This window comes from Phascolarctos cinereus, unplaced genomic scaffold, assembly GCF_003287225.1.
Source record: "Phascolarctos cinereus isolate Bilbo 61053 unplaced genomic scaffold, phaCin_HiC Scaffold_5;HRSCAF=322, whole genome shotgun sequence".
NCBI lineage: Eukaryota > Metazoa > Chordata > Mammalia > Diprotodontia > Phascolarctidae > Phascolarctos > Phascolarctos cinereus.
The window spans coordinates 414,439,419-414,466,889 of record NW_027555958.1 but is presented as its reverse complement, the minus strand read 5'-3'; the positions used below and the strand labels follow the sequence as shown (position 1 = coordinate 414,466,889).

The window sequence follows — 27,471 nt, the reverse complement described above, 5'->3', positions numbered from 1 at the left end:
CAAAGATAACATGTAGTCTGTCTCAGATTCAGAATCACAGAGAAAGGCTGACCTATTATAATAAAGAGAGTTCCCAATGATAAGATCACACCTCTACCCTCTACTCTTTTTTTTTTTTTGCTTTTTTTGGTTAGGAACGGGTTAAGTGACTTGCCCAGGGTCATACAGCTAGTAAGTGTCAAGTGTCTGTGGTCAGACTTGAACTCAGGTCCTGCTGAGCCCAAGGCTACCTAGCTGCCCCTCTACCCTTTATTCCTAAAACAAAGACAACTTACTGTGCTGTTACTATAACTGAGGAAACTGTGTTAACAAAAAGGTTTCTATTTAAGAATAATAAAATTTTAAGAATTTTAACACTGGCAACATACCACAAACATAGTTCTTTTGTATTATGTTTTTACAAGCTAGTCATCAATTTATTGTTTATTACGTGCCAGGCACAAGAAATTTAAAGATAAAAAGCAAAACAGCCCTTGCCCCAAAGCGACATATTTAAAACAAATACCAGATGAGTACAATGCAATTTGGGGAGGTGTTATGAGAAAAGAAATGACTTCAAGAATTTGATAATACCTGAGGCTAAGTCTAGTTAGTATGAGACCAGATTTCAAGGAAGGTAGATGGAAGGAAGGGTCCTTTCAGGAAGAGAGAGGAGATGGAAAATCTATCATGACAAACAGCAAAGAGGCTAGGATGGCTCAATTACAGGAGGGGAGTCATGTGTAAGAAGACTGAAAAAGTTTATAATTGATCTTAGAAGCATTAAGGAGCCATTAGGAATTTATTCAAGTACAGAGTGACATGGTCTGACAAACATGAGAGATGTTGCGGAGGTAGAAGTATCCTCTGGTACAAAGCAAAGTGATAAGTCAAGGATAACTGCCAAAGTTCTGAACCCAAGTAACTTGAAAAGAAGTGTAAGAGAAGTGGGTTTTGGGACAAAGATGAGGCTAGTTCAAACATGCTGAGTCTGAAACAACTATGGGACATCCAGTTTGGAATACCCATTAATCGAGAGGTTTCCAAAGTGAGCAATACTGGGGGGCATTAGAATGATGGGGATGGGGTGGTAGTAGCCTCAGGTACAATCGGGAGGCACTGAATAAAAATGTAAACGGAAGCATAAGGAAAGAGAAGAAAATTTTGAAAAACCATTCATACATGTTTCATCTGTTGTGTAACAGAGAAAGTCATAGTGATTATATCACTTTCCAAAGAAACACAAAATACAAGTTATAACCGATCAATGGTCAAGTCTGACAACAGGTCTCAACAAGTGTTGGCAGATGAATGTGTCGCTCGTTGTTGGGAAGTCCAGCATGCAACTGGCAGGAAATGTGCATGTTATGACTTGTTCACAATATGATACTATACTGTTACATGATGCAATATTGTACCATCAAAATTTCAATTCAGGAAAAACTCTACATATTTACAATAAATTATTAAATTTAAGATGTATCATTTTTAAAAAATTACAATTTTTTGAAATGTTGTAATTTTTTTTTTAAAAACCATTAAAGGGTTAAAGAAAGGGTTGAAGATTTCGAGGGGAACACAGCAATTTTTTTTTTTTGAGAAGGGGGGCAATATGCCAAATAAGTTTGGGAACCTCTGGTCTGGGCAGCTGAAGATGCAAGAATGAAGAGCTCAGGAGCAAGAAACTAGTTATATATAGGCTGTACATTTAAGAGGCTGTATATATAGATTTGGAAGTCATCTGCACAAAGATAACTGAACCCATGAGAGATGAAGTCATCAAATGAGAGTGGAGAAAAAAGAACAGAAGATGGCTAAGGATAGAGCCTTGAAGTATACCCAAAATTAGGGGGGACAGAGAGGGAATTCTTGTTTATGTATGAGTTTAACTAGATGGCACCTGAAATCCCTTCCATTCTGAGGGTCTGTAAATGTTTAAAAAAAAAAGGCTCCTACAAATAACAAAAGTCTAATCCAACTCAAGGCACCATTAAGCAGTTACTTCTGTGTATGGCCTCAAGGATTGTCAGAACTCTGCTTTTTGCAAGCCATTTTACCTGAATTGTCATACTGCCACTTAGTTTAAGAAATATTGGTTATACTGCCTACATGGTTGAGACCTGCACATTAATAGTATTACCACACTCCTCCCTCATGTGAACTCTGTAAAATTACATATGGAATTATAATCAACTTTTGATCTTTCTAATAAAGGCACTGAAAAGTGCACCCTCCCCCCAAAAAAAAGAACGCTCAGAGCTGAGAGAGGTCTTGATAGTGGAACAACCAAGAGGCCAATGTCACTGAATCAAAGAGTATGTGTTGGGAAGTAGGATATAAGAAGACTGGAAAGTTAGGAAGAGGCTAAGTTATAAAGGACTTTGAATGACAAACAAAAAAGCATTTTGTATTTGATCCTGGAGGCAACGGGAAGCTCTGATAGAGTTTACTCGGGGGGGGGGGGTGTGTGTGTGTGTGTGTGTGTGTGTGTGTGTGTGTGTGTGTGTGTGTGTGTACGGGGAGAATCAGACCAAAGCTTTTGAAAAATCACTTCAGCAGATGGAGACTGGAGTGGAGACTTGAGGCAGGCAGACTGACCAGCAGTCTACTGGATTAGTTCAAATAGGAGGCAATGAGGGCCTGCACTAGAGTGGTGGCTGTATCAGAGGACAGAGAGTGACGTACTGGAAAGATGTTGCAAAGGCCTTGGCAACAACTTCGATATGAGGGGGAGAAAATAGTGAGGAGTCAAAGATGACACCTACGTTGAGCCTGGGGGACTTGGAAGATAGCGTTACCCTTTACTAACAGGGACGGTAGAAGGAGGGGAAGGTTTAGAGAGAAAGATGTCTACTGAACATTCGTTCAGTTCGGAGGTCAGAAGAGAGGCTAAGGAAGGACATGTATATTTAATAATCATCAGCATACAGTGGATAGAGCTCTGGCCTTGGAGTCAGGAGAACCTGAGTTCAAATCCGGCCTCAGATACACAACACCTACTAGCTGTATGACCTTGGGCAAGTCACTTAACCCCATTGCCTAACAAAAAGAAAAAAAAGAAAGCAGCATAGAGACGGTAATTAAATCTATGGAAGCTGATGAGAGCACCAAGTCAAGCAGTACAGTATATAAAGGTTAGCTATTGTTATTATTAATTCCAAAAGAATTTACCTGGACTAGGGTCAATATTTGCTAAAAGTTCCAGATGGGGTCGCAGGCGGTTCAGGTTTGCAGGGTCACCAGTCCTCTGAAGAGCAATTGTGAGTTCCTGAACGCTCTGTGCAAATGAGGCTGGGGTCTGCAACTTAAAAAAAGATAAATATTAACTTTCCCAGAGGTCAGACAACTTTTTCATTTCCAAAGGAAAATCTTTTAGCACTCATTTTTGTGGCTTACTGAATTTCATTTTTTACCTGAGGGAAAGATTCACTTTGTCACAACTTTAATCCACCAAACTCCTTCTAACAACAGAAGTTAATCTGAATATACAGTCTACCATTCCCCAAATAGTCAAAAGATATAAATAGGTAGACCACAAAAAGAAAAATTAGCAGTAACTACCTGAAAAATTATTTAAACTCTAATAATTATAGAAATCTTCGTTAAAAACAACTTCTGAAGGGGCAGCTAGGTGGCGAAATGGATAGAGCACTGGCCCTGAAGTCAGGAGGACCCGAGCTCAAATCTAGCCTCAGACCAAACACTTGACACTTATTAGCTGCGTGACCCGTGGCAAGTCACTTAACCCTAATTGCTTAAAAAAAAATAATAATAAAAAACAACTTCTAAGACACATTACATATCCATATAACTGGCAGATAGTTAAAATTTTTTGAGTTCAACACTGGTGGGGTGTGGAGAAATAGGTATGTCATGTTATTGGAGGAGTTGTGAACTAATAGCGATCTGTATGGAAAAGCAATATGGCATTATGTAGTAGGAAATAAAAAAAAAATTATTAAGCACCTACCATGTGCTGGGCACTATGCTGGGCAGTAGGGATATAAAAGACAAAAAGTGAAATAAGTTCTGCCTTTAGCAAGCTTCCTATGCATATATACAAAATATCTACAATATAAAATACAAGGAATTTAGAAGGAACTAGCAGCTTACGTGAGAGTGATGTTTGAAATGTCCTTTGAAATAAAGCAGAGATTTTAAGAAGGCCTTCTCCTTCTAAGCATGGAGGCAGCCTCTACAAAGGTGCAGAGAAGAACAACAAGGCCAGTTTGGCTGAACTATACAGTGAATTTAGGGAAATAATATCTGATAAGGTTTGAAAAGAGTTTGGTGGATAGACTTTAAATGCCAAGCAGGAGTTTACATTTTATCCTACAGTTAACAAGAAGCCCACCTCAGTTTACTGAGCAGGCATGTATAATGTGTGCTTCAGAACTACCTTCCCCCTTTCTGATCCAACATATCTCACTAGTAGGACTATACTCTAAGGATTTTTTTTTCTTTTTTTGGTTAGGTAATGGGGTTAAGTGACTTGCCCAGGGTCACACAGCTAGTAAGTGTTATGTGTCTGAGGCCGGATTTGAACTCAGGTCCTCCTGAATCCAGGGCCGGTGCTCTATCCACTGTGCCACCTCGCTGCCCCTACTCTAAGGATTTTTTTAAAGAAATAAAGAACTCTATAAAAATATCAAGAGCCACATTATTAGTAATAGCAAATCACTGGAAGACTGTGTTCATATGAAAAAACTGTGGCATATTAATGCAAAGAAATATGAAGACACGTAATAAGACCTATGGGAAGTATAGTTCAGAATCAAAAGAAAACAATTTACTCAAAGGAAAAATGATAGAAATGATATAGAAAAAAATGGCAAAATTCAGAAAAATACACATAAGAAAAGGTAGTTCTAAGAAGGCACAAATGAGCATGATCTTAATAAAGTTAATACACAATTTCTCAAACTGTATTACAAGTTTATAATTGCATACATTTTAAAATCTGTATTTGAATGTTTTTGTTCTTAATCATCCAATCATTATCCACACACATGCGTGGAGACTAAACGGAGATTTATAACACTTCTTCCTTTAAAGCGGTGACACACTCTACTGTTATCAGAGAAGATTTGCTCTTGAGAAAAGTGACAGGATCTTCTTATTTAACAGCATCAAGCCATCATAATTCAAAATCTTTCTAATCATAAAAGAACCTCAATGAAGAAATAAGTGATAAGAACAAATTATAACCCTCAAAGTCTCACAGCATATGTAAGAGACCACTTTACTCACTTATCCAAATATGACCTTTTCTTTCTTCAATTAATGTGAAAAGGTCATATTAGGTCTCTGCCTAAAATTCAAGAGATAATAAATAACAGCCAGAAAAAAATCCACATCTGATAGACTGTCTATTTAGATTTAAAAGTTAATTATAAAACCAGAAAGCAAAACAACAAAAGCCTCTCTTTTCTGGGTTTCACAGGTTCCATAAGAGTTTACTTGATGCAGCAAGAAAATAACTCCAGAACTGGGGCATTTGTGTTAGAGTTGTTTAGGGGGATCCAGGGAGAATATTTTGAAAGAAGTAGCTATGTCCATACACCAATTACAGGGCTCCTTCAGATTAGGTTTTTTACCAAATCTCTAGGGTTAGTAATTGTACCTATGGCTACAGCCTATGGTTATTTAATATGTTTGGATAACTGAATAATTAAACTTAAAAAGTAAAGGAGAGATTAAAACAAAGTAAGCTCAGTAGACAATGGACCCTAAGGAACAAAAACTGACATTGATCAAATTTTCCGTCCATGAAAGTAAGTGTTTACCTTAGAGAACCATTAGAAAATGAAACTTAGCTGTACAAAATGTGAATTGTTTGCTTTCCAAGTAACCAAAAGTTTAGAGACAAGTCAGAAATAACAAGGAACAAAAAGAGACTTTACCTTGTCAATAATGGACTGCATGTGAGATTTGTGTGATTGGTCACCATAAAGAAGAGAAGACCATTGGTCTGGGGCAATGCGCAAGCCTGCCTCCATGGCAATCTGAACTATCTGGGAGTCATGTTCCCGACGAAGAGCTTCATATGTCCTAAATTCCTCCTTCAATTGCATTAAGGAGGAATCTTCATCACGTTTTGTCACCTGAGAAGAGGCATACAACAACAACAACACGCACGCACACACATTCACACAGAATGTGACAAAAATGCACAAACACATATAATATGTAATAACCAAAATTCTGCTTATGACCACCATACTATAAAACATACACATTAAATTCATCCTTCTGCCTTCAAGAAATTTATATTTTCAAATGCAATGGTTTCATAAAAATTTACAATAGGAAGAATGAATATAGCCAAAGTAATTTATATACATATATATGTAATTGGATATATGTAACTTATATATAGCCAAGAAAACACTATTTCAAGAGAGGTTAGTAATGAGAACAAGGAGAATTATTATTATTTGTTACAAAGGTTTTGTTTTTCATCTTTTTTTTTGAGTAGAGGAGGCAGGATAAAATAAATGCTTGTTAAATGAAAATTCAAGCATTTATAAAGCATTTTTAAGATTTGCAAAGTGCTATATCATTTGATTTTGGTTTAAAAGAAAATTCATGTTGACATTTTTATTTCTTAATAACTTGATCATATTAATTCATCTCAAATCTTAAAACTGTAACGTCCTCTTTACCAACTGAATTAAATGTCAAAGCTCTGACAATGCAAAAAGACAAATCCTGAATTCTAGCACCACCTATATTAAACAAATTGTCTGTTTTGCAATTTCACATGCAAAGAACACTTTTAAATAGATAAAAGCAAATGTAGAACTGAAAGATAATAAAAAAAAGTGTTTCTTTTCTATCAGGATAAATCCCATTTTAACAAGTATCTCCAAGATAGAAAATTTTATATAGCAAAAAATTTCTAAGGCCCAGTTTGGTCAATTTTGAGCAATATTTAATATAATGCCCTATAATCACAGAAATAGTGAAGACTTTTAAAGATCATTCAGGCAGTTTTGATTCATTTAACATTTCTGTGGGCAAGAAGAAAAATGTTTCTTGAAACTCGGCACCCCAATCTATAGCAGTTTTGTACCTTGAAACAGGAGGCTCTGTACAATAGCTGAACAACATGTCCTATGCTGGTTTTTGAGGCCTGAGGAAATCGTGGCTCCAATCTTTGCACCACAAATAGAACCAAGACTTTCCGAGACAAAGCAGATCCATCTTCTAAAGCCAGTAGGACCAGCTTCAGGGCTTCCTCCTGCATTGCTGGGAAGTCAGGTAAAAATCAAATTTATTCTGTGTTGTCATAGGAAAATTCTTTTAGGCTCTCAGGTTTGACGCCGATTATAGCTATCACATTCCCTCCGTTTGGACAAAGTTCTTCACAAGACAGGAAGTCATAAGATCTTAAGATCAGAAAAGGACATTACACGTTAACAAAACCCCTTACCAGAAAAATTTAATTCCTCTCTATGAATAAACCATGGGAAACAAAAAAGAACACAAAGACCAGCAACAGCAGTGGGGCATGGCAGATTTATTCACACAATCATCACCTTTCCAGAATCATATCTGGCATTCTAACTAAAATTAAGATGGGAAAAACAGCGGCAGAACTATAATCAAAGGGAAAAAAAAAACAAATTAGTATGTGCCTAATCCAATTCCACCCTATGCAGCCATGTTGGATTTTATGTTGTACTTGCAACTTTCATTTCCACTTCTCTGGACTAGGTTTAGTAGCAATCACCTGGTTCCACTTTCTTGCCTAGGCAACTGCTTCTCAGGGCTAAGTTCACTTACTCTCATTACCTCAGGTTTCCTATCTTGCTGTATCATAATAACAGCCATGTTTTCTGGAATTTACACTGTAGAAAATTAAATTAAAATAATTTCTCCAACCAACCTAATTAATTTGCAACCCAGAGGTTACCTAAAATAAAGGACACAAATTACTTTTTTTTTTTTGCCTTCATGGTCCAGTAGCTACACAAAAAGAATTTCTGAAAAGAAAAGAGATTGGGGCAGCTAGGTGGCACAGTGGATAGAGTAATGGCCCTGGAGTGAGGAGAACCTGAGTTCAAATCCAGCCTCAGATACTTTGTCACTTACTAGCTGTGTGACTCTGGGCACTTAAGTCACTTAACACCACTGCCTAGCCAAAAAAGAAAAGACAAGAGATTGTCCTCTTCTTTTTAATTACTTATCAATCAAATGTGTTGTTGGTGACAAGGAAACAAGAGCTGTATGGGTAGCTAAGCAAACACAGCCCAAACCCTTTTCTCCTCTTTGTAGTCAGTCTTTTACCAAAATTTCACTAACAAAGACTACTGGTAGAGTAATTCTCCATCTTGGAGTCACATGTAAGGTGGTAGTGCTGTATAGCAGTGGTGCTGTCCATGGAGCCTTCGGGTGATGTTAAAGACTCCATCTTTCTCAAGGGAAAATTTAAAACACAATTCATTCACACCTAAAACACACTGTTAAATTGCTGTTGTTCAGTCACTCAACTGTGTCTGACTCTGTGATCCCATGGACCATAGCAAGTCAGGCCCATCTGTCCAGTTCATGTTCATTGCTTTCAAGACACCATCCAACCATCTCATCCTCTGCCGTCCCCTTCTCCTTTTGCCTTCCATCTTTCCCAGTATCACAGTCTTTTCCAAAGAGTCTCATCTTTTTCGTTATGTGGTCAAAGTATTTAAGCTTCTGCTTCAGTATCTGTCCTTTCAATGAATAGTCAGAGTTAATTCATTTAAGTACTGACTGATTTGATCTCCTTGCTGTCCCAGGAACTCTCAATTGTCTTCTCCAGCCCTGCAATTCGAAAGCATGGATTCTGCAGCACTCAGCTTTCCTTATTAACTCTCACAGCCGTATATTAGTACTAGAAAAACCACAACTTTGACTATACTGGCTTTTGTAGGCAAGGTGAGGTCTCTGCTCTTTAGTATGCTGTCCAGATTTGCCATAGCTTTCCTTCCAAGGAGTGTTGTCTTTTAATTTTATAGCTGCAGTGATCTTTGAGCCCAAGAATATAAAATCTGACACTATTTCCATTTCTTCTCCTTCTAACTGCAGGAAGTGATGGGACAAGATGTCATGATCTTAGTTTTGTTTTTTGTTTTTGTTTTTTTAAATTACGTTAAGCTTCAAGCCAGTCTTTTCACTGTCTTCTTTCACCTCCATCAAGAAGCTTCTTAATTCTTCTTTACTTTCTGCCATCAGAGTGGTATCATCTACATCTGAGATTGCTGATATTTCTACCAGCCCCCTTAATTACAGCTTTTAAATGACACTCCACATACATTTTGAACAATTAAGTAGTACAACCAGTAAGTAACCCGGGAAAAAGCTGCTGTTTGCTGCTGCTGTTCTGAGCAGTAAACACTTCTCAGAAAAACTAAAGCATTCTGTTTCTAAGAAGAGGAGAAGCCACTGGGACGATAACAAGACAAATGGGTATTTTGAAAAGACAGTAGATAAGCAAGAGTAGTGAGAAGCACTGAGAGGTGTCAGAAGAACTATATTTCCACAGCAATGTGAAGTCTGCTTACAGAGACAAACAGCTTTAAATACCTAAGTACCTTCAGTATTATAACACAGTACAGTAAATGTTACTGAGTAACTGAAGAGAGATTAAATCATAGCAATATTCGGTAAACTTTAAAAAAATAAAGTATCTAATAGCAAATAAAATCCATCCAAGTTGAGTAAAAAATTTGAGAAAAGTTTTAGTATTTAATAGGGTTAAACTTCAGTTTTTTACAAAATTCAAATGGACTGAATGACTTTCTCTGTAAAACATTAAAATAAGAGGCTCTGAAAATTTGTCTATCTCTGGCCCTTCTAGACAAAATTTTAAGAACCGCTAGTAAAGATGAATAATATTTTTACAATATCTCTCTACATCATTTACCTGGTCCAAGGAACTGGCAGCCCCTGGCCCTGACTGCTGCCCAAAGATTTGAAGAAAGTTGCTGAGGATTCTGGTGCTGGAGGATTAGTTCCGTTACAGTCCGTTCACCTAAAGATCGAGCTGCCCTCATGGCACGAATCCGACCTTCTTCTTCCACCAGTTGGCAGTGGACTAACGTCACCAATTTCCTCTGCATCGGGCGGCTCAGAACACTCTGAGTGGTGCTGTTCAGACCTACTCCTTTAAAAGTCAATACAAAAATTAATCTAAATTTTAAATGGTAGAGTAATCTAGCAATCACAAAACTGATCCTAACTTTGATGAAGCGATAACAGAGTTAGGAGTTACATTCTAAATTATACTATATAATTCTAATATATGTAATTCTAAATTATATTCAAAAGCCACTAAACTATATACCTTGCAACTCAATGATACCATCATTAGGCCTTTACCACAAAGAGATCAAAAAGGAAAAGAAACTATGTGTATAAAAATATTTATAGCAGTTCTTCTTCATAGTGGAAAAGAACCAGGACCATAGTACTGATAATGAACCACTGAAAGAAAGATGACGGACTCAAGACGCAAAATAAGAAATAAATTTTGGATATGGGCAAAGTGGGAATTTGTTTTACCTAAGCTGTTTTTATTTTCTTTAATTTTAAAAAGGCTCTTTGTAAGCTTTATTTTTCCCCAAAAATAGGAGGAGGGAGGAGGTCCAAGAGAAAGAGGGTCCCTGGAGTATCTTTTTAAAAATTCACAAGACTGGGGCAGCTAGGTGGACACTTACTAGCTGTGTGACCCTGGGCAAGTCACTTAACCCCACTGCCTAGCAAAAAAACTAAACAAAACAAACAAAAACCCCACAAAACAAAAATGTACAAGAGAACAGAAGGCCAGAATAATTTATAGACAAGTAGACTGGATTTGAAATATGTGTTTAATTTACTATGCATATAGTGTGCATATAATAACTATGCACGTAATATAGACTAACAATTTCATGTAGGTATATGAAAATACCCTTTTTGTTGGTGGATAAGTTTGGAATAAAAAAAAAAGAACCCACCTGTATCCTAAGGATATTATAGAAAAAGTGACTTAATTATATAAAAATATTCTTGATGCTTCTGCAAAATATCTTTGCTGCTACTATACACAGTGTTAAAAACAGCTAAAAACACAGTAGATGCCCACTGACTGGGGGATGGCTATGTAAATTATGGTACATGAATACAATGTTTTGGCACAGCAATAAGGGAATATTACTGAGCCATAAAGAAAAATAGGAAGAATTTAAAGAAATATGGACTTACATGACTATAAATAATATTGTTAATAAAAAAAAAAAGCAAAACACAAAACATATGTTACAACCCTGGGTAATTATTATTGCCAAGCTTGGTCCTGAGGAAGAGATAAGAAAATGTTCCTCAATATCCATGCATGACTGTGGAATACTGACGATACTGTCAGTTATCAGTCTTCCCAAGTTTCTTTGCATTCTTCACATTCATCTTTTCTTGTGGTTCAGTTTAGCCATTCCCCAATCATTCTGCAATAACCCCAAAGTCTATGGATTAGGGAGTGGCTGAATAAATTGTAAAATAGTGTAAAGTAATAATTATACCTTTTAGAGATAATATATCTGATCAATTAAAAAAACAAACAAACCTGGAAAGACTTGTGAATGGTATAGAACAAGGAGAGCAGAACCAAAACATATGCAATGACTGCCACTACAGACAAAATAACAGCAAGATTAATAGTATGCTCACACAAAGGCAATAAAAGGTTGTTATTTTCTTTCCTCATTTTTTTAAAAGGTAAACACTTTGGCTTTTATGGTTTATTCTCACTGCAGAAGTAACAATGTATATAGCACTGGATAGAGGGCCAGCCTCAGAACCAGGAAGACCTGGGCTCACTGCCTACCTGTGACACATAACCTAGGTGACCTTGGACTTACCACTTGATTTCTCAGGGCTCTAGGCAACTAATAAGTGACAAAAATAAAAATAAACGAATTAGCCAAAAGAACGTAAGCACCACTCTTTCTTTTCTCTTTGTACACTCAAGCACCTTATGCATTCTCTGGCACATAGTAAGTGCTTAATAAATATCTGATAATTGGGAGGGGAAAAAAGAGAGACTGCACAGGAGCTCATCAAAAAATCATAATTAAAAAAATGTACAGAAAATGGAAGCAAAATCAGATATATAAGTGAGGTATAGGCCTGTGATGATGATGATGATGATGATGATTCTAACAAGAGCAGTGCTGCTGAAGCTCAGAATAACAAGGCTGACATGGTATACTAAGGACAAGAGTAGCTGTTCTTTTCAAGCTATAGGGAAAAAAAAGTAGGATCAATGAATTCCATAAATATTTATTAAGTGATTATTCCATGCCAACTGCTGAGCTAGGTATTTGGGGATCACAGATGTAAATGATGTAAATGTATGCCATGGGGGAGGGCACATCCCTAGAGTCAGAATCACTGTATTCTGCTTTCTTCACAAAGGAGAATGACATGTCAACAAGAAAAGTGAGAACAAAAATGGTTAATGGAAGTCAAACACAAAATAAGTAGGAGTACCTCACTGACTTTGATTAATTTATATCTATAGGACTATGGGAAACATATCCCCCAAACTTGAAAAACCAGAAAACTCTGACTAGTGAACCAGGTAGGGATTTTTGCAGAATTAGAAAAGAACTACTGTTCTGATTTTCAAGAAAAAGGATAGCGCACTGGACCTGAAGTCAGGGGGACCTGAGTTCAAATCTGATCTCAGACCAAACACTTGATACTTACTAGCTGTGTGACCTTGGGCAAGTCACTCAACCTCAACTGCCTAAAAATAAAAAAAGAAACTTAAAAAAAGAAAAAGAAAAAGGATGACAATGGAGCCAAAAAAAGAAAAGAAAAGAAAAGAAACTAAGCTAGTGAGGTTGAATCCTGACAAACTTTTAGAAAACATTATTAAAAGGATGATTGGACACCCAGAAAAATGATGATAAAAGTGAATCTGGTAAGCCCATCTAGAAAAATACATCAAACTTGACCAAACCTCTTTCCTGTCTTTTTTGGACAGGGAATGACTGCAGCATGGGACAGTGACTATGAAGCCAGATGATCAAGGTGCCACCCCTGCCTTTTGGGAGAGTCACTTAATCTCTCTGGGTTTCTAAATCCCTTACAGCAGGAGATGTACAATAACAACATTTGACAAAGTTCCACATCTTAACCTTAGAAACGAGTAAGAGAGACGGCTGACTGCAGAAGTAGTCCTTACTGCTTGATATCAATTTGGACCAAGTTCTTTGGTTAACAGCATAGGTCACAAGCTTAATAAATCTACAGATGACACAAAGTTAAGAATAGCTAGCGCACACATTAGGTGACTGAATTGTAATCCAAAAAACAAGATTTCTACAGGCTAGATCATTGAGCCAAATTCAATAACATGAAATTTAAAGGGAATAATAAGCCTAGGATCTTATAGTTAGGTTAAAAAATTTAGCTTTCTAAGATGAGAGAGGCATTGCTACATAGTAGATAATCTGAAAAAGAACCTAGAATTTGAATTAGGATACTATACAAACTGAAACAAAACAAAACAATTAAGTGTTATACGAAGGATAATATGGATGATGCAATAAGAGATATCAATTAAGGGCATTAAATCTTATTCTACTCTGGCCTGGCCAATACGGTGTTCAGGTCTGGGTGACACATTTCAAGAAGGAATTAGTGCCTAGAAAGTGGCAGAAGGAGAAAAACCAGCAAATGATTGAGGATCAGATGACTGAATGGGGATGCTTAGCTTAAAACAGAAAAGACTTTAAGAGGGTAACATAAAAGCTGTCTTCAAGGGAAAGAAAGAAGAATTTATTAACCATTTACTATGTGCCAGGCACCATGCTAGGACCTTTACAAATATAATCACATTTGATCTTCACAACAACTCTGTGAGTTAGGTGCTGGTATTATCCCTGTTTTAGTTGAGGAAGCGGAGGCAAACAGAGATTAAGTGCCCAGTGCCACACAGCTCATAAGGGTCTGTTCATAAACTCCAGGCCCAGCATTCCACGAATTATATGGTGTCACCTATCTACCTCAAGTGCCTAGCTGAAAGGACTGTAACATCCAAGAAGAATCTGAATTGTTCTGCTTGGCCTCACAGTGCAAAAAAAAAAAAAAGGATAGAAGCTACAGAGAAGTAGCTTTCAGTATGATAGCAAGAAAGACTTCCAAATAATGAGATTTATCCAAAGGTGTAATGGATTGCCTCATACAAAGCTAGAGGATTAGCCAACACACTAGTTGAAGGTCAGAACCAAAAAAAAAAAAGTCTCCACAGTCTTTTATGTTAAAATTCATTGTTACTAGTGTTTTCTAAAAATTGTGTTGTGCTATGGGTTTGGGTTTACAAAAATAAGTAGGTCAATAATAGAACATTATCTTTAAGATTTCTACTAAAATAATTTGGAAAATGAAGATAGTGGCCATTCTTTCTAATATTCATCATAAGAGGAATTTGATGAACTGTGGAAGACTTACCTCTCGCACTGCTGAGTGGTTTCAAATACAATGCTAATTCCTCTACACATTTCTTCGCTTCCTCATAATGTTTTGTATCTTCTACCCCACTACACAAAGTAATGGGCTGCTGCTCAGGGACCTGCACATCAAACAAGACAGGTTACCTAATATATTCCCATGCCACCAACTCCTATCCACTTACTATTTCAGATGTATATCACCAGTCTTCTTAAAGTGGGGATATACTACTAGTAGCTCTGAAATTAATTTATCAATCAACTGCCCCCCTGTTATATTACCAACCCTTCCCTGGCCTCCTATCTCCCCTATTAGAATCTATACCCTTTGAGAGCAGGGACTGTCTCACTTGTATTTCTAACTCCAGTACTTTGCACAGTGTTCAATGTATATTAAGTGGCTAAACGACACTTTTTCATTCATCTCTCTAAATATGAAAAGATAAGGAAGAAAGTCCAGAGAGATTTTAAGTCTATAGAAATTCTACTCACATATGGAATAAGACTGTCTACAAACAACACTTCAATGTCCAAACATTACATCTACATAGAAATTCTAATGTGACAAATAACAAAACTTTTATACAATAGCTCTATTTTAGTATAGCACTATTTTTCCTTGAGATTTTGCTATTCCTTTTTACTGCGTTATCATTCACATGGTCTTCCACATTAATGATGTTAGGATTATCGTAGACTCTTCACATCTTTCTTGTCTCTTACATAAAATTACCAATTTTTTTTTTCATTTGAAGTCAACAGGCAATAAAAGAGACTCAAAATGGTCTAAAAGTTCAGAACTTGGAGAAAGAAAGGGCTGGAGACACCAAAGAAAATTTCATAAAGGAGATATTTGATCTGAACCTTGAATGCTTGTCACAAATAAAAAAAGCGATTTAAAGGAAAGGTTATTTCATAAAGAAAAAACATGGTAAACTGGAAGACAAGAAGAGAAAAGTAGAGGGCTTATTTGGAGAAGGTAATGAAAGCTATAAGTCAAAGAAACTTTTTTAAAGCTATTAACTTATTTACAACACATTCTGTCGAGTAACTGTGATACAAAGGCAAACACAGTAACTGTTATCTTTACAGATATACAAGTTGGAGAGGAGGAAGAATTACCACAGAAAGAGAAATAAAAACAAGGTATATCTAACTACAGAGAGTAGCTTTGGAAGGAATCATAAAAAAATGAAAAGATTTTCATGACTAGTGTTTCATTAGAAAGATTACGCTTGAAGAATTAGTCTAGAATAAAAGAACCTCCATAAAGGACAAATACTAGTATTAAAAGAGGAAGAAAACCCTAAAAACATATTATTACCTCAAGAACATAAATAAGAGAACCAATTCAACATGTTCAATGAGTTATGGTTAAGATTTTAAATTAATAACCATAGTAATTTATTGTTTGATAAACCCAAAGATCCAAGCTTTTGGGATAAAACTCACCATTTCACTAAAACTGCTGGGAAGAATGATAAAGAGTATGGTAGAAACTAGGTAGAGACCAACATCTCACACTGTGTACCAAGATAAGGTCAAAATGAGCACGATTTAGACATAAAGGGTGACACTGTAAGCAAAGTGCATGGAATAGTTTACCTGTCAGATCCATGTGGTAAAGGAAGAATTTAGGGCCAAACAAGAGACAGAGAACATTATGAAATGTAAAATGGATAATTTTCATCATATTAAATTAAAAAGGTTTTGCACAAACAAAACCAATGCAATCAAAATTAGAAGGAAAACAGAAAACTTAGAAAAAAAATTTTTACAAAGGCCTAATTTCTCAAATACATAGAGAACTGAGTCAAATTTATAAGAATGCAGGTCATTCCCCAATTAATAAATGGTCAAAGGATATGAATAGGCAGTTTTCAGGCAAAGAAATCAAAGCTATCTATAGTCATATGAAAAAATGCTCTAAATCACTTTAGAGAAATGCAAAGTAAAATGACTATGAGGCACCATCTCACAACAGATCAGATTAGCTACAGAAAAAGAAAAATGAAAAATGTTGGAAGAGATGTGGGAAAACTGGAACGGACATTAACACACTGTTGGAGTTTTGAACATTTCCAACCATACTGGAGAGTGATTTGGAACTGTGCCCAAAGAGCTATCAAACTGTGTATACCCTTTGACTGAGGAATACCACTACTAGGTCAGTATTCCAAACTGATTTTTTTAAAAAAAGAGTAAAGGGGAATTTGTACAAAAATATTTGTACAAAAAATAGCAACTCTTTTTGTGGTGGCAAACTGGAAATTGAGAGGCTGCCCATCAATTGGGGAATGGCTGAACAAGCTGTGGTATATGAATGTAATGGAATACTACTGTGCTATAAGAAATGATGAACAGGCTGACTTCAGAAAAACCTGGAAAGGTTTACTGAACTGAAACAGAGTGAAGTTAGAAGAACCAGAAGAACACTGTAAACAGGAATAGCAATAGCATACAATGAACTACTGTGACTTAGCTATTCTCAGCAATACAATGATCCAAAAAGACTCATGATGAAAAATGCTGTCCACCTCCAGATAAAGAACTGATAAGTCTTGAATACAGACCAAAACACACTATTTTTCACTTTCTCTCTCTCTCTCTTTTTTTTGATTCAAGTCTTTTTCCACATTATTCGATGCAGAAACTATTCTTGCCAGTTTTATTCAAACTAGATAATCCATCATGTGACCTGTTCCTTCATCCTAATTACTGATAAAAATTTTAAAGAGGAGCAGATAGGTGGCACAGTGGATAAAGCACCGACCCTGAAGTCAGAAGGACCTGAGTTCAAATCCAGTCTCAGACTAAACACTTGACACTTACTAGCTGTGTGACCCAGGGCAAGTCACTTAACCCCACTTGACTTAACAAAAATAAAATAAAATTAAAATTAAAAAAAAAAACAGATTAAGGCAAAGGACACAGACCTAGAGAATGTCATTAGAGACCTCCAAGTCCTGGTTGGCATTGATCAATTCATGGATTAACAATGAATAACAATCTGTGAGTTAAATTGTTCAACATTCAAAACGACTTAACTATGTTATCTTACAGCTAATACCCCTTCATCTTATTCATGAATATATATATTTAGTGAGACAGTTTATTCAGTCACCTTGCTGAAATCCAGACATACAAGTCAAATAACAATAAAAAAGAAACGAATTAAATCTGGCATGACTTGTTCTTTAGATCTTCCAGGAGGGCTTCTAGGACAATGAAAAGCCTTCAATACAAACTATATAAGGTTCACTGAAATCAAATGGGAGTCACAGAAGACACAATAGTTTTGGAAATGTTGTTTTACCCAGACAGAAGAACTAGGAGGAACAGGAAGGTACTAATGGCAAATTTAGGATTTATGTCAGGAAAAACTTTCTAACAATTAGGGCTCTCCAAGAGTAGAATGGGCTACCATGGAAGGTTGTAGGTTCTCTCTCTCATTACAAGCCCTCCAAAATTTAAAAATTTTTTAAAAAAAAAGCTAGTTGACTGCTTATTGTTTATGTCAATAATATGGATCCCTTTTGAGGTACAGGTTGAACTAAATGGCCACAGAAATATCTTCCAACTATAAAAATCCATTACTCCATGACAACCCCCACTGGCTCCTACTGTTTGGAGAGGATGGAGATAGAACACTGGAGAGCTCCTCCTAGATCCTGTTCAAGGAGGGGACCTAGGGAATATACCTCATTATTACTCATCTGGACTTCACCTCTACTTCAGAAATGTAGTTTCCTACACAATCAATTTAAGTCTGAAACTCATGCTTCAGCAGTATTCTCTACCCCTAGGCTCCTCCTTCTGATTTTAGAAGGTACAGGGCAGACATCAGCGCGATCCTTCCACATCCTCAATTTAAGGGGAACATCAGAGCATTTCCCATGTTCCCACACTGGGGTACCCTATCTATTCCACCTCCTTTCCAGCTTCTTTTTAAAATGTGCTGTCATCTTGCGGTAGGCTGTGAGCTCCTGGAGGGCAGGGACTGTCTTTGGGCTTCATATCAATTTCTTTGCATGCTTTTTTCCTGGTGACACTTTGTCTCTCGGATCCTTCTCCAGGGCTGCCTTCTCCTTAAATACTCCGACTCTCAGACCCAGAAGAAAGAGTAGGCCTATTCCTTGATCCCCACTAAGGTAACTAGATGGCGCAATGGATAGAGCACTAGGCCCAGAGTCAGACCTGAGTTCAAATCCTGAGATACTCATTAGCTGTGTAACCCTGAGCAAGTCACTTTCATCTGTTTGCCTCAGCTTCCTCAACTATAAAATGAGAATAATAATAGCACCTACCTTCAAGGGTTGGTGTGAAAATCAGATGAGATAGATAATACTTATAAAGTGGTTAGCACAATGCCTGGAACACAGCAGGCACTTAAATTTATATTTTAGTTTATTAACTGTCTACTAATCTAGTTGCTTAGCTGTTTAATAAAAGGTTGTATTTATGTATTTTGTTTTGATTTCTTTTTATAAGACTGTACTTTCCTATATACTTCCCCCTCACTGAACCTTCAGTTCTCAACATGAAAAAGAATTAAGCAAAACAAACTCAGAAAATGATCAATTCTAAGAGCACATAAAATATTTTACACCCATTGCCTGGGGCACTGCTTTAATCTGAATTTGCTCACTGCCAAAAATACTTTATTTCCCCCAAAAGTCATTCCTTAATGACTTTAACTAAACAGAAGCACCTGCTATAACAAGAGCCTAGTTAACTGAATTCCTATTACTAATGTTTATATTTACATTATTATAGTAATTAAATTTTTTTTTCCTGGTTCCATTTCATTCCGTCGGTTTATTCAAATCTACCCATGCTTCTCTGAATTTCAGACTGGCCATCCTTGAGGCCCACTAATATGCTACTCAATGACACAATTTATCCACTATGTCCCTCATCTCTTTGTTCCCAACTGTTGTTTTGTTAATATGGAATCATGCTGTGGATATTTTTGTTTTAGAGAAACTTTCACTCTGTCTTGGAATTCTTTTTTTAAGGCAAGCAGGGTTAAGTGACTTGCCCAGGGTCACACAGCTATTAAGTGTCAAGTGTTTGGTCTGAGGCTGGATTTGAACTCAGGTCCTCCTGACGTCAGGGCCTGTGCTCTATCCACTGTGCCACCTAGCTGCCCCTGTCTTGGAATTCTTTGGGGGCATATTACAAGTCATGGTATTACTGGGTCAAAAGGCGTCCAGTGTTTGGTTTTCTTTTTTCTCTATGGATTCACAGTTTTCTACAACAGTTGAGCCTAACAGCTTCACCAAGAGTGCGCTTGTGCGTCTGCCCTCCCACAGCCCATCCATCTCTCTCTCTTTTATCACCTTTGCTGCTCAATAGGGTTGTTGGAAAATAGTTATTCTTCATCCACTTGTTTTTTTCTCGTGTAGGTGGACTACCTTTCTTAGAGTGATTATGGATCCCATTTAGGAGGCTCTGCAGATCAGTCCCTATCCCTTTCTTACTATTTCTATTGATTATAATGGGTGTGAGGTAAAACCTCAGTTATCTTAATTAACATTTTTTTTTGTTATAAATGATATACGGCATTTTAATATAGTTCTTGATAGTTTGCGTTTCATCTTTTATACTTACAAAGATAACAGCCAGCATTTATACAGTGCTCAAATGTTTACAAAGTATTTTACATCTATCTCATTTTATCCTCACAACAACCTGGGAGATAGATGCTTTTCTTATCTCCATTTTTATAGATGAAGAAACTGAGGCAGACAAGGTTAAGTGACTTGCCCAGGGTCACAAAGTTGTCAAGTGCCTGAGGCAGGTTTCAAAGTCAGGTCTTTCTGATTCCAAATCCAGCAGTCTGGCCACCTAGCCACCTAGTTACCTGTGTTTATTATATTATGTTTATTAATTCTTTTAAACAATACTCAGCATATTAAAAATACTAGGATACTTCAACCAACAATATCAAAGAGTAATCCTTCAAATGAGAGCATATGCACAGCACATACTTTAATCGTGCCTGTTGTTCAAATGTTTTCATTAGACCTTCCTTAAAACAACACGAGTGAGGGAGTCACTCCTCTCACCTGAGCGCCCACTAACTGCAGCAAGGCTGAGTTCACAGGCAGGAGCTCTATGTCGGTGTTAATAGTGGTCTGGTCGAAGGGGCACGCCTTGCGGTGAAGCTTGTTCAGGCACATCTTGCAGACGGTGTGGCCACAGCCGAGGCTGATAGGCTTTCGGATCGTCTCGTCGAACGTCTGAGTGCAAATTGGGCAGGAGAGGAAATCCGTCCATTGCGGAGCTTGTACAGGCATTGCTTAAGGAATTATGATTCACAACACAAAAATCTAAAGCACAGATTCCACTGGAATCAAAATCTTTCAAAAAAAAAGTTTGTTTGTTTTTTAAATATCTTCTGTAAATACAGTCAGCACATAGTGTGAAATATAACCTGGAAAAAGAAAGAAAAAAGGTTGGATTAAGTATGAGAATTTTTTTCAGTTCTATATTTTAAAATTCTAACAACAAATTCCATTCTCCCTTAAAATCCAGATTTTGCCTATGTATTTTATACCATGTTTACACATGTCAGAACTTGATATATTTGTAACTTCACAAAATGTCAGAATATTAAAGAAATATTAACAGATTTTCCTTTTTAACTACCTCATTTAAGGAAATAGATGTAAGGACAGTAGCAAAATAGACAGTTAATGGTAAAGTTTGGACTAGATCAAAATCTAATCTTTCTATTACACTATCCACTTAAATAGTTAAGGTTTTTTATATTTTAAGATGAATCATGAAACCAAAGATTAAAACTAAAATAAAGGGAGCTTTATTTTTATTTTTCAGAGTTCTACATTTTTTCTGCTTCACAGACCTGAAAATGGACACCATCCAACAACACATGGGCTACTATAACTAAAACAATCAACAGAAATCTACAGAAGTTTGGGTTAGAATGCAATAGGTAGGAGGCAATAAGGATATATATATACACACAATGACAATGGGAAATAATAAGATCAGATTTAGACGGTATTAATAATACAAAACTACCAAGAAGTTACTGATCACCAAAACTATGTTACTAGTTAAAAAAAACAACAGCAAAACAGAAAAGTTGATCAATGGAAGAGACTAGGTAAACAAGGGCCAAGAGTAACTGGATATAGCAGTATGTTGTTCAACAATCAAAAATCAACTACTGAGGTAAGATGTTCTTAATTCAAGTCACTTAACCTCAATTGCCTCACAAAAAAATAAAAAAAACCAGACTGATCTCCATAACTGCCATGCCCGCCCCCCGTCCCCCGACAGAGCAGTAGCAAATGGATACGTGACCTAAAAAATAAAAGGTTATATGCTTCACAAATTAGAGAATGGAATAAGATAATACATTGGCACAAGGAGTACTTAACAAGAAAAAGAGATGATCACAGAAGGTAAAATGGACAATTTTAATTACATAATATTGAAAAATTCTTAAACTTTATAAAAAAAAGAGGATGAACAATTACAAAGCACAGAGAAGCAGTGGAGGAAAAATGTCGTCTACAGAAAGCTAGACAAGATATCCCAACTAAGCAATGTCATTCTAACGATATTGAGGGATGAGAATGGAAAAGAGGGTTACAAACTAGAAAAAAAAGGAAAAAGACTTGTCACAACTATTGCAACAAGCTGTTTTCACCATTAAGGATAATGGAACCACCACACTTGGGCAACAACTGACATGAATCTCCAGGGTGCTTTCAGAAGAAGTACTAGAGGAAAACGACCAAAACAAAAACTTCCAGCTAAATTAGATCAAGTATATAAAGAAGAGATTCACGCTGGAGACGCTTTAATTGTGAGAGCACTGAGGCATTAATTTACAAGGTATCTAAAGTAAGATGTTTTATCAAAGGAACAGAAGTGCTCGACTTTATTAACAGCAAAAAAAAAAGGGGAGCAAGGGGTGACAAGAGAATATCAACAACTATCAACCTATATGCCTAACTATTCTATCTATATGAGTCAACGAGCATTTGTTAAGCACTTACTATGTGCAAAGAACTGTGCTAAGTACTGGGACTACAAATACATGGGGGGGGAGACAATCCTTGACTTCAAAAAGTTTACATTATAATGTAATGTAAAGATGACACATAAAAAAGAAGCTGAAGTCAACAGGACCTGAGTTCAAATACAGCCTCAGACACTTTACACTAGCCTGTGTGACTCTGGGCAAGTCACTTAACCCTGGTTGCTTCACCAAAAAAGGGCAGGGGGGTGGTGGTGGAGGAAGCTGAAAAGGGAGTAGAGGAAAGAGACTACCTGGCCTAGAGGCGTAGTACAGAATATAGAGAGAGTAGCAAATGCAACCCGTAGAGGAATGAAGACATGGTTGGCCTAGGCCTCTTCCTTAAAATGGAAGTTCTGAGAGAAACCAGCAAATTGAGAGAAGAGCTGCAAGGGCACTGTCAAAATGAGAAGTCCAGGAGGAGAGTTACTTCCAGGGTGAATCAGAACCAGTTTCTTTGTAGTTCAATGTTTTTTTTCAGTCCTGTCTGACTCTTCATGACCCCATTTGTGATTTTCTTGGCAAAGATACTGGAGTGGTTTGCCGTTTCCTTCTCCAGCTCATTTTACAGATGAGGAAACTGAGGCAAACAAGGTTAAGTGACTTACCCAAGGTTGCACAGCTAGTTAAGTGTCTGACGCCAGATTTGAACTTGATGAAGATGAGTCTTCCTGACTCCAGGCCTGGCACTCTATCCATTGTGCCACTTGGCTGCACCGAAAAGGTTTCTAAGGCATGGTAAAGAAGTGAGGGCTATGGCCTGGAGAGGAAAATTTTCATATGGGTCATCTTTACATGAAATGAGTGCATCCTTGATGGTGTTAAGAGGAAAGAAGAAGGTTTCTGTAAAAATGGACTACATCTTTACCATCTCACAAGTGACTATTTTGTTTATTTTTTGTTAACTATGACCAAGTATTCAACTTGGTAGAAAATAGACAGGTTCTTGTACAAAGAGGTGGCTCTAATCTATCTACAGTATCAAGATCATTCAGAATTCCTTGGAAGGTGCAACAACAACAAAACTCAGCCCAATGATCCTCTGTTAACAAACATCAAACTGAAGCTCCCTAAAAGTACTCTCCACTATGATGGAGAAGTACAGATTGAGGACTCCTTCTGAGTGATACTCCAGATGCTTGTTTATAGATGACAATATATTGATCGCATGAAGTCTGAAGACACTGAAGAGCCTCCTGGGAGAGATAGCTAGGTGGAGAGAGTAGGGTCTGGAGTCAGGAAGACCCTTTTTCCAATTCCGACTCAAATACTTAGAGTCTGTGAGATCCTAGACGAGCCACCTAATCTCCGTATGCCTCAGCATTCTCAACTACAAAATGAGTATCAGAACAGCATCTACTTTTCAGGGTTGTTGTGGGGATTAAATAAAATACTTATAAAGTACTTAGTATACTAACTGGCATATTATGTGTGCACATGTGTACACACACATGCCCGCCCACCCACACAGAATGAGACATAAGTTTTCAGACATAGCAGCAATAGCAATGTGCTGATTTCTTTTGAGGGATGACTTTTAACAAGAGAAAACCTCCAACGGGCAGGAAGGCAATCAATGGAGAGAAAATGGGTAGTAATATATAATATGTTAAAAAAAGGCAGAAACACTGATAAAATATTAAAAAATACACAGCTCAGAAAATGAAACAAGCATGGCAATTATTACTACCATGTCAAATTTAACATATACTTTGTTAAAAAAAATTGACATCCAGTTTTAATCCTCATTTCTGTCCTCATTTGAATATTGTTAACTGGTTGAACAGAATCATTCAACATTTTTTCAACAAAGATTCCAGGGAAGAGGATTCTAAACCTGGAGAACAGAATAAGGCAAGATACAGAGGCCAAAGAATATAGGACATATTTGGGGATGAAATCAGTAGTGGTTAGGCCATTCTAGCTAGAGTGGGGAGTAGCATGGAGGGGAAGAATATAAAAAAAAGGCTGGAAAAACGAGAAAGAAGCAGACAGTACAGGACCTTGCATGCCGCATGAACTTTATCTGGTAAGTAATTGGGAGCTACCAAAGGGTTCTAATCAAAAGAGCGACTAGATACATGCACACAGACTAAAACGTGGGATGAGGAATTAGAAGAGGGGAGGAAGAATACACAACCAAAGTAAGACCTGTTGGGAGGCTATTCTAAATACATCTAGTGAGTTATAAAGAGCATTTGTACTTTGGGGTGGGAATGGGAATAGAGAACATACAAGATATATTGAAGACTATGAGTAGAGAGGGAGAAGGATAGACCAATTCATGTGATGACAGTATCTATGCTTTAGAGGTAGAAAGGGCCTTAGAAACCATCCAGTCTAACCCTTTCATTTTGCAAATGAAGAAAAATTAGGCTTAGAGATAGATGTTCAGCGACTTGCTAAAGGTCACAGAGGTACTAAGCAGAGCAGGGATCTGAACTGAAGTCATCTTATTCCCAATCCCTCACTCTTTCCAAGTACTGTTTAAAAGGTACAGTGAGACAAGAGAAAAGGTTCGAGGACAAAGACTTGGGGATGAATGCCTGTCTTGAGATTGAGACAGATTAATAACTACAAGGTCCTTGACCTTGAAGAGTTGAAAAATCTAGATGGCGATTCCACTTGTGCTGTGTGTTAGTTGAAAAGGCTCTACTTCACTTTTTTTCTTCTGTTCCTGCTAGAAGGCTCAGTGCACAATGGGTAGGGGGAAGAAGAATGGACTCATAATGAATGAGATGTAAATATAAAAGGCATAAATAAAAAGTAATCCTGAACTTCATACCAATGATGGTCATCTTTACCACTGATTTGGAAGTGCAAAGAACCTTAGAGGTCCATCTGGTCCAACCCTATAATTTTACAGAAGGAAACTGAGGACAGATTCTATCACTTGTTCAAGGTAGCAAACTTATAATAAGCTGAAGAGATGGGATTTGTATTAATAATAATAACAGCAGCATTTATATAGTACTTTAAGGCTTGCAAGTTACTTCATAAATATTATCTCATTTTTTGGATGAGGAAACTGAAGCACAGAGAAACTGAGTGACCTGCCCAGGGTAACACTGTTTGAGCTGACATTTGAACACAAGCCTTCCTGATTCTCTGTACTTTACCCACAACACTACTGAGCTACCAAATGGAAGACAGATACATTTGTTCAAGTTACTAAATTTGAACAAAGCTTCTTTGGTGAGGCTGAGCTAAGATTTAAAAGTTTAACCTTTAGGTCTCAATTTGTTTCCAGAGAGACTTAAACACATTGGTAAGAAGTATAGAGAGAATTCAGAAGTACTCTTGGAATTGCCTAATATAATTACCTACCTAATTTTGAAGGAATTTACAAACTTTTTACAAATATGCAAAGCCTTGTACTAGAAAGTGCATGAGAAAATCAATACATAATCCTTGCATAGGAAGGATACAAAAAAAATAAATTCGCTTGAGACAGGTTTAGAATATACATTCGTCCAAACATTTATTGAGCACCTACTATGTGACAAGGCACAGTTACAAAACTTCATCACTTCCCCCCCACAATTAATCCATCTGTTCAATAAGACAGAACTGAAAGACCAAAGTGAATAAATTTATTTCAGGCAAATAATGTCAGATCTGTTGAGGTGCCAAAGGCCCTCCTTCATACACATACATTTTATATACATCAATACACAACATGTCTAACACACACACACACAGAGCAAATGGAAAATGAACAGGAGAACTGGTAGGATTACACTTGGGAAACTCTTCAATGTTTTCATTACCTCAAACTTCTTCCTGAAATGAAGGCTTTTCAAAAAAATAAAAAAAATTCTTCGGCTGATGCTATATCACTAGGAATAACACTATACCACAATCTCCAGAGTACTTAAATTGTAGGCCACCCAAAGGGTAACTAAAGAGACATACTGAAAACTGAATAAACATATTACTTAAAAAAGAAAGTGAAAAGAGTAAAATATCATCCGAGATAAGCGACCCGAGGAGGTGGCTGCTGCTAGAATTACAGATTTAGAACTACAAGAGCCGTAAGAATGATCTAGCTCAACTTTCTCCAATTGGCCAGCCATTCCTCCCAGAACTTCATTTTAAAGAAGATGCATTGATCAATCTCTTCATTCCTCTTTAAGCTGAACCTGGCTCTCCACAAGCTTTTTTCTACCATGTCCCCAACTGGGTAATCCCTCCCACCTCAGCCATTTAGCACAATACATGGCAGAGTAATTAAGCACTCAATACTGTTTAGTGTTAGAAAGAAATTGAGAATTACTACTGTCACTCTACCTACCCTGCTCTTTTCCTGGGGTCAGAGCCCCCCACACACTGTTTGCCTCCAAACTTGTTACCAGCTCAGTATACAGCCTAGGTACCACAGGTCCCCCTCCTTAGTTCACCTGGCTCTATGATCTCAAACTGGAGAGTGGAAAGGTCCTCAAGTTAGCACCTGTTCCAGCATCATACACAAGGTCAGAGTCCTCTCATATGGATATAGGACCTATTCTCAGGCCTCTCCAGTTCCTGAATGCTGGAATATTCTGTGCCTGCACCTTGGAGCCAAATATCATTATCTAGTATCCACAGACCCCTCTGTCTCCCAAGCTAACCTGGACTAGAAATGACTTACTTTAATTTTTTTTCTTGGATTTCCCAATCAGGACTCAATCTGGTGTGTTTTCTAAATTTCTGCGAAAGACCTGTGTTGGGAAACTAAGTTATATTTCTGTTGCCTCTTTACAATCTTGCTTCTGACCCCAGTGTCCATGAACTTAGAAAAATATTTATTTTATAACTGGATCTTCAACGACTGGTTTTCTTTGTAGTCTTACATATATTTTTCTTTTAGCATTTAAAAACTTGATTCTGAAAGGGGGTTCATAGGCTTCACCAGACTGCAAAAGGGGTCCATGACACACAAACAAGGTTAAGAACCTCTGCCTAGAGGGAGAAAGCAACGAT

General features: G+C 37.1%; 1 protein-coding gene across 3 annotated transcripts in view; it reads right to left on the bottom strand.

Annotated features, from left to right (window-relative positions):
• Nucleotides 1–27,471, bottom strand: part of RC3H1 (ring finger and CCCH-type domains 1) — an 81,810-nt gene that overhangs the window by 34,502 nt on the left and 19,837 nt on the right. For 2 of the 3 annotated variants that reach the window (XM_020970465.2, XM_020970466.2), the window contains exons 2-7: nt 20,525–20,892; nt 14,455–14,575; nt 9,884–10,123; nt 7,055–7,230; nt 5,883–6,083; nt 3,151–3,283 (exon numbers count right to left, since the gene is read on the bottom strand). In XM_020970465.2, the coding sequence (XP_020826124.1) occupies nt 3,151–3,283; nt 5,883–6,083; nt 7,055–7,230; nt 9,884–10,123; nt 14,455–14,575; nt 20,525–20,755 (1,102 nt within the window). In that variant the 5' untranslated portion in view covers nt 20,756–20,892. The remainder of the gene's footprint in view (nt 1–3,150; nt 3,284–5,882; nt 6,084–7,054; nt 7,231–9,883; nt 10,124–14,454; nt 14,576–20,524; nt 20,893–27,471) is intronic. The other variant, XM_078156484.1, reaches the window with a different exon arrangement.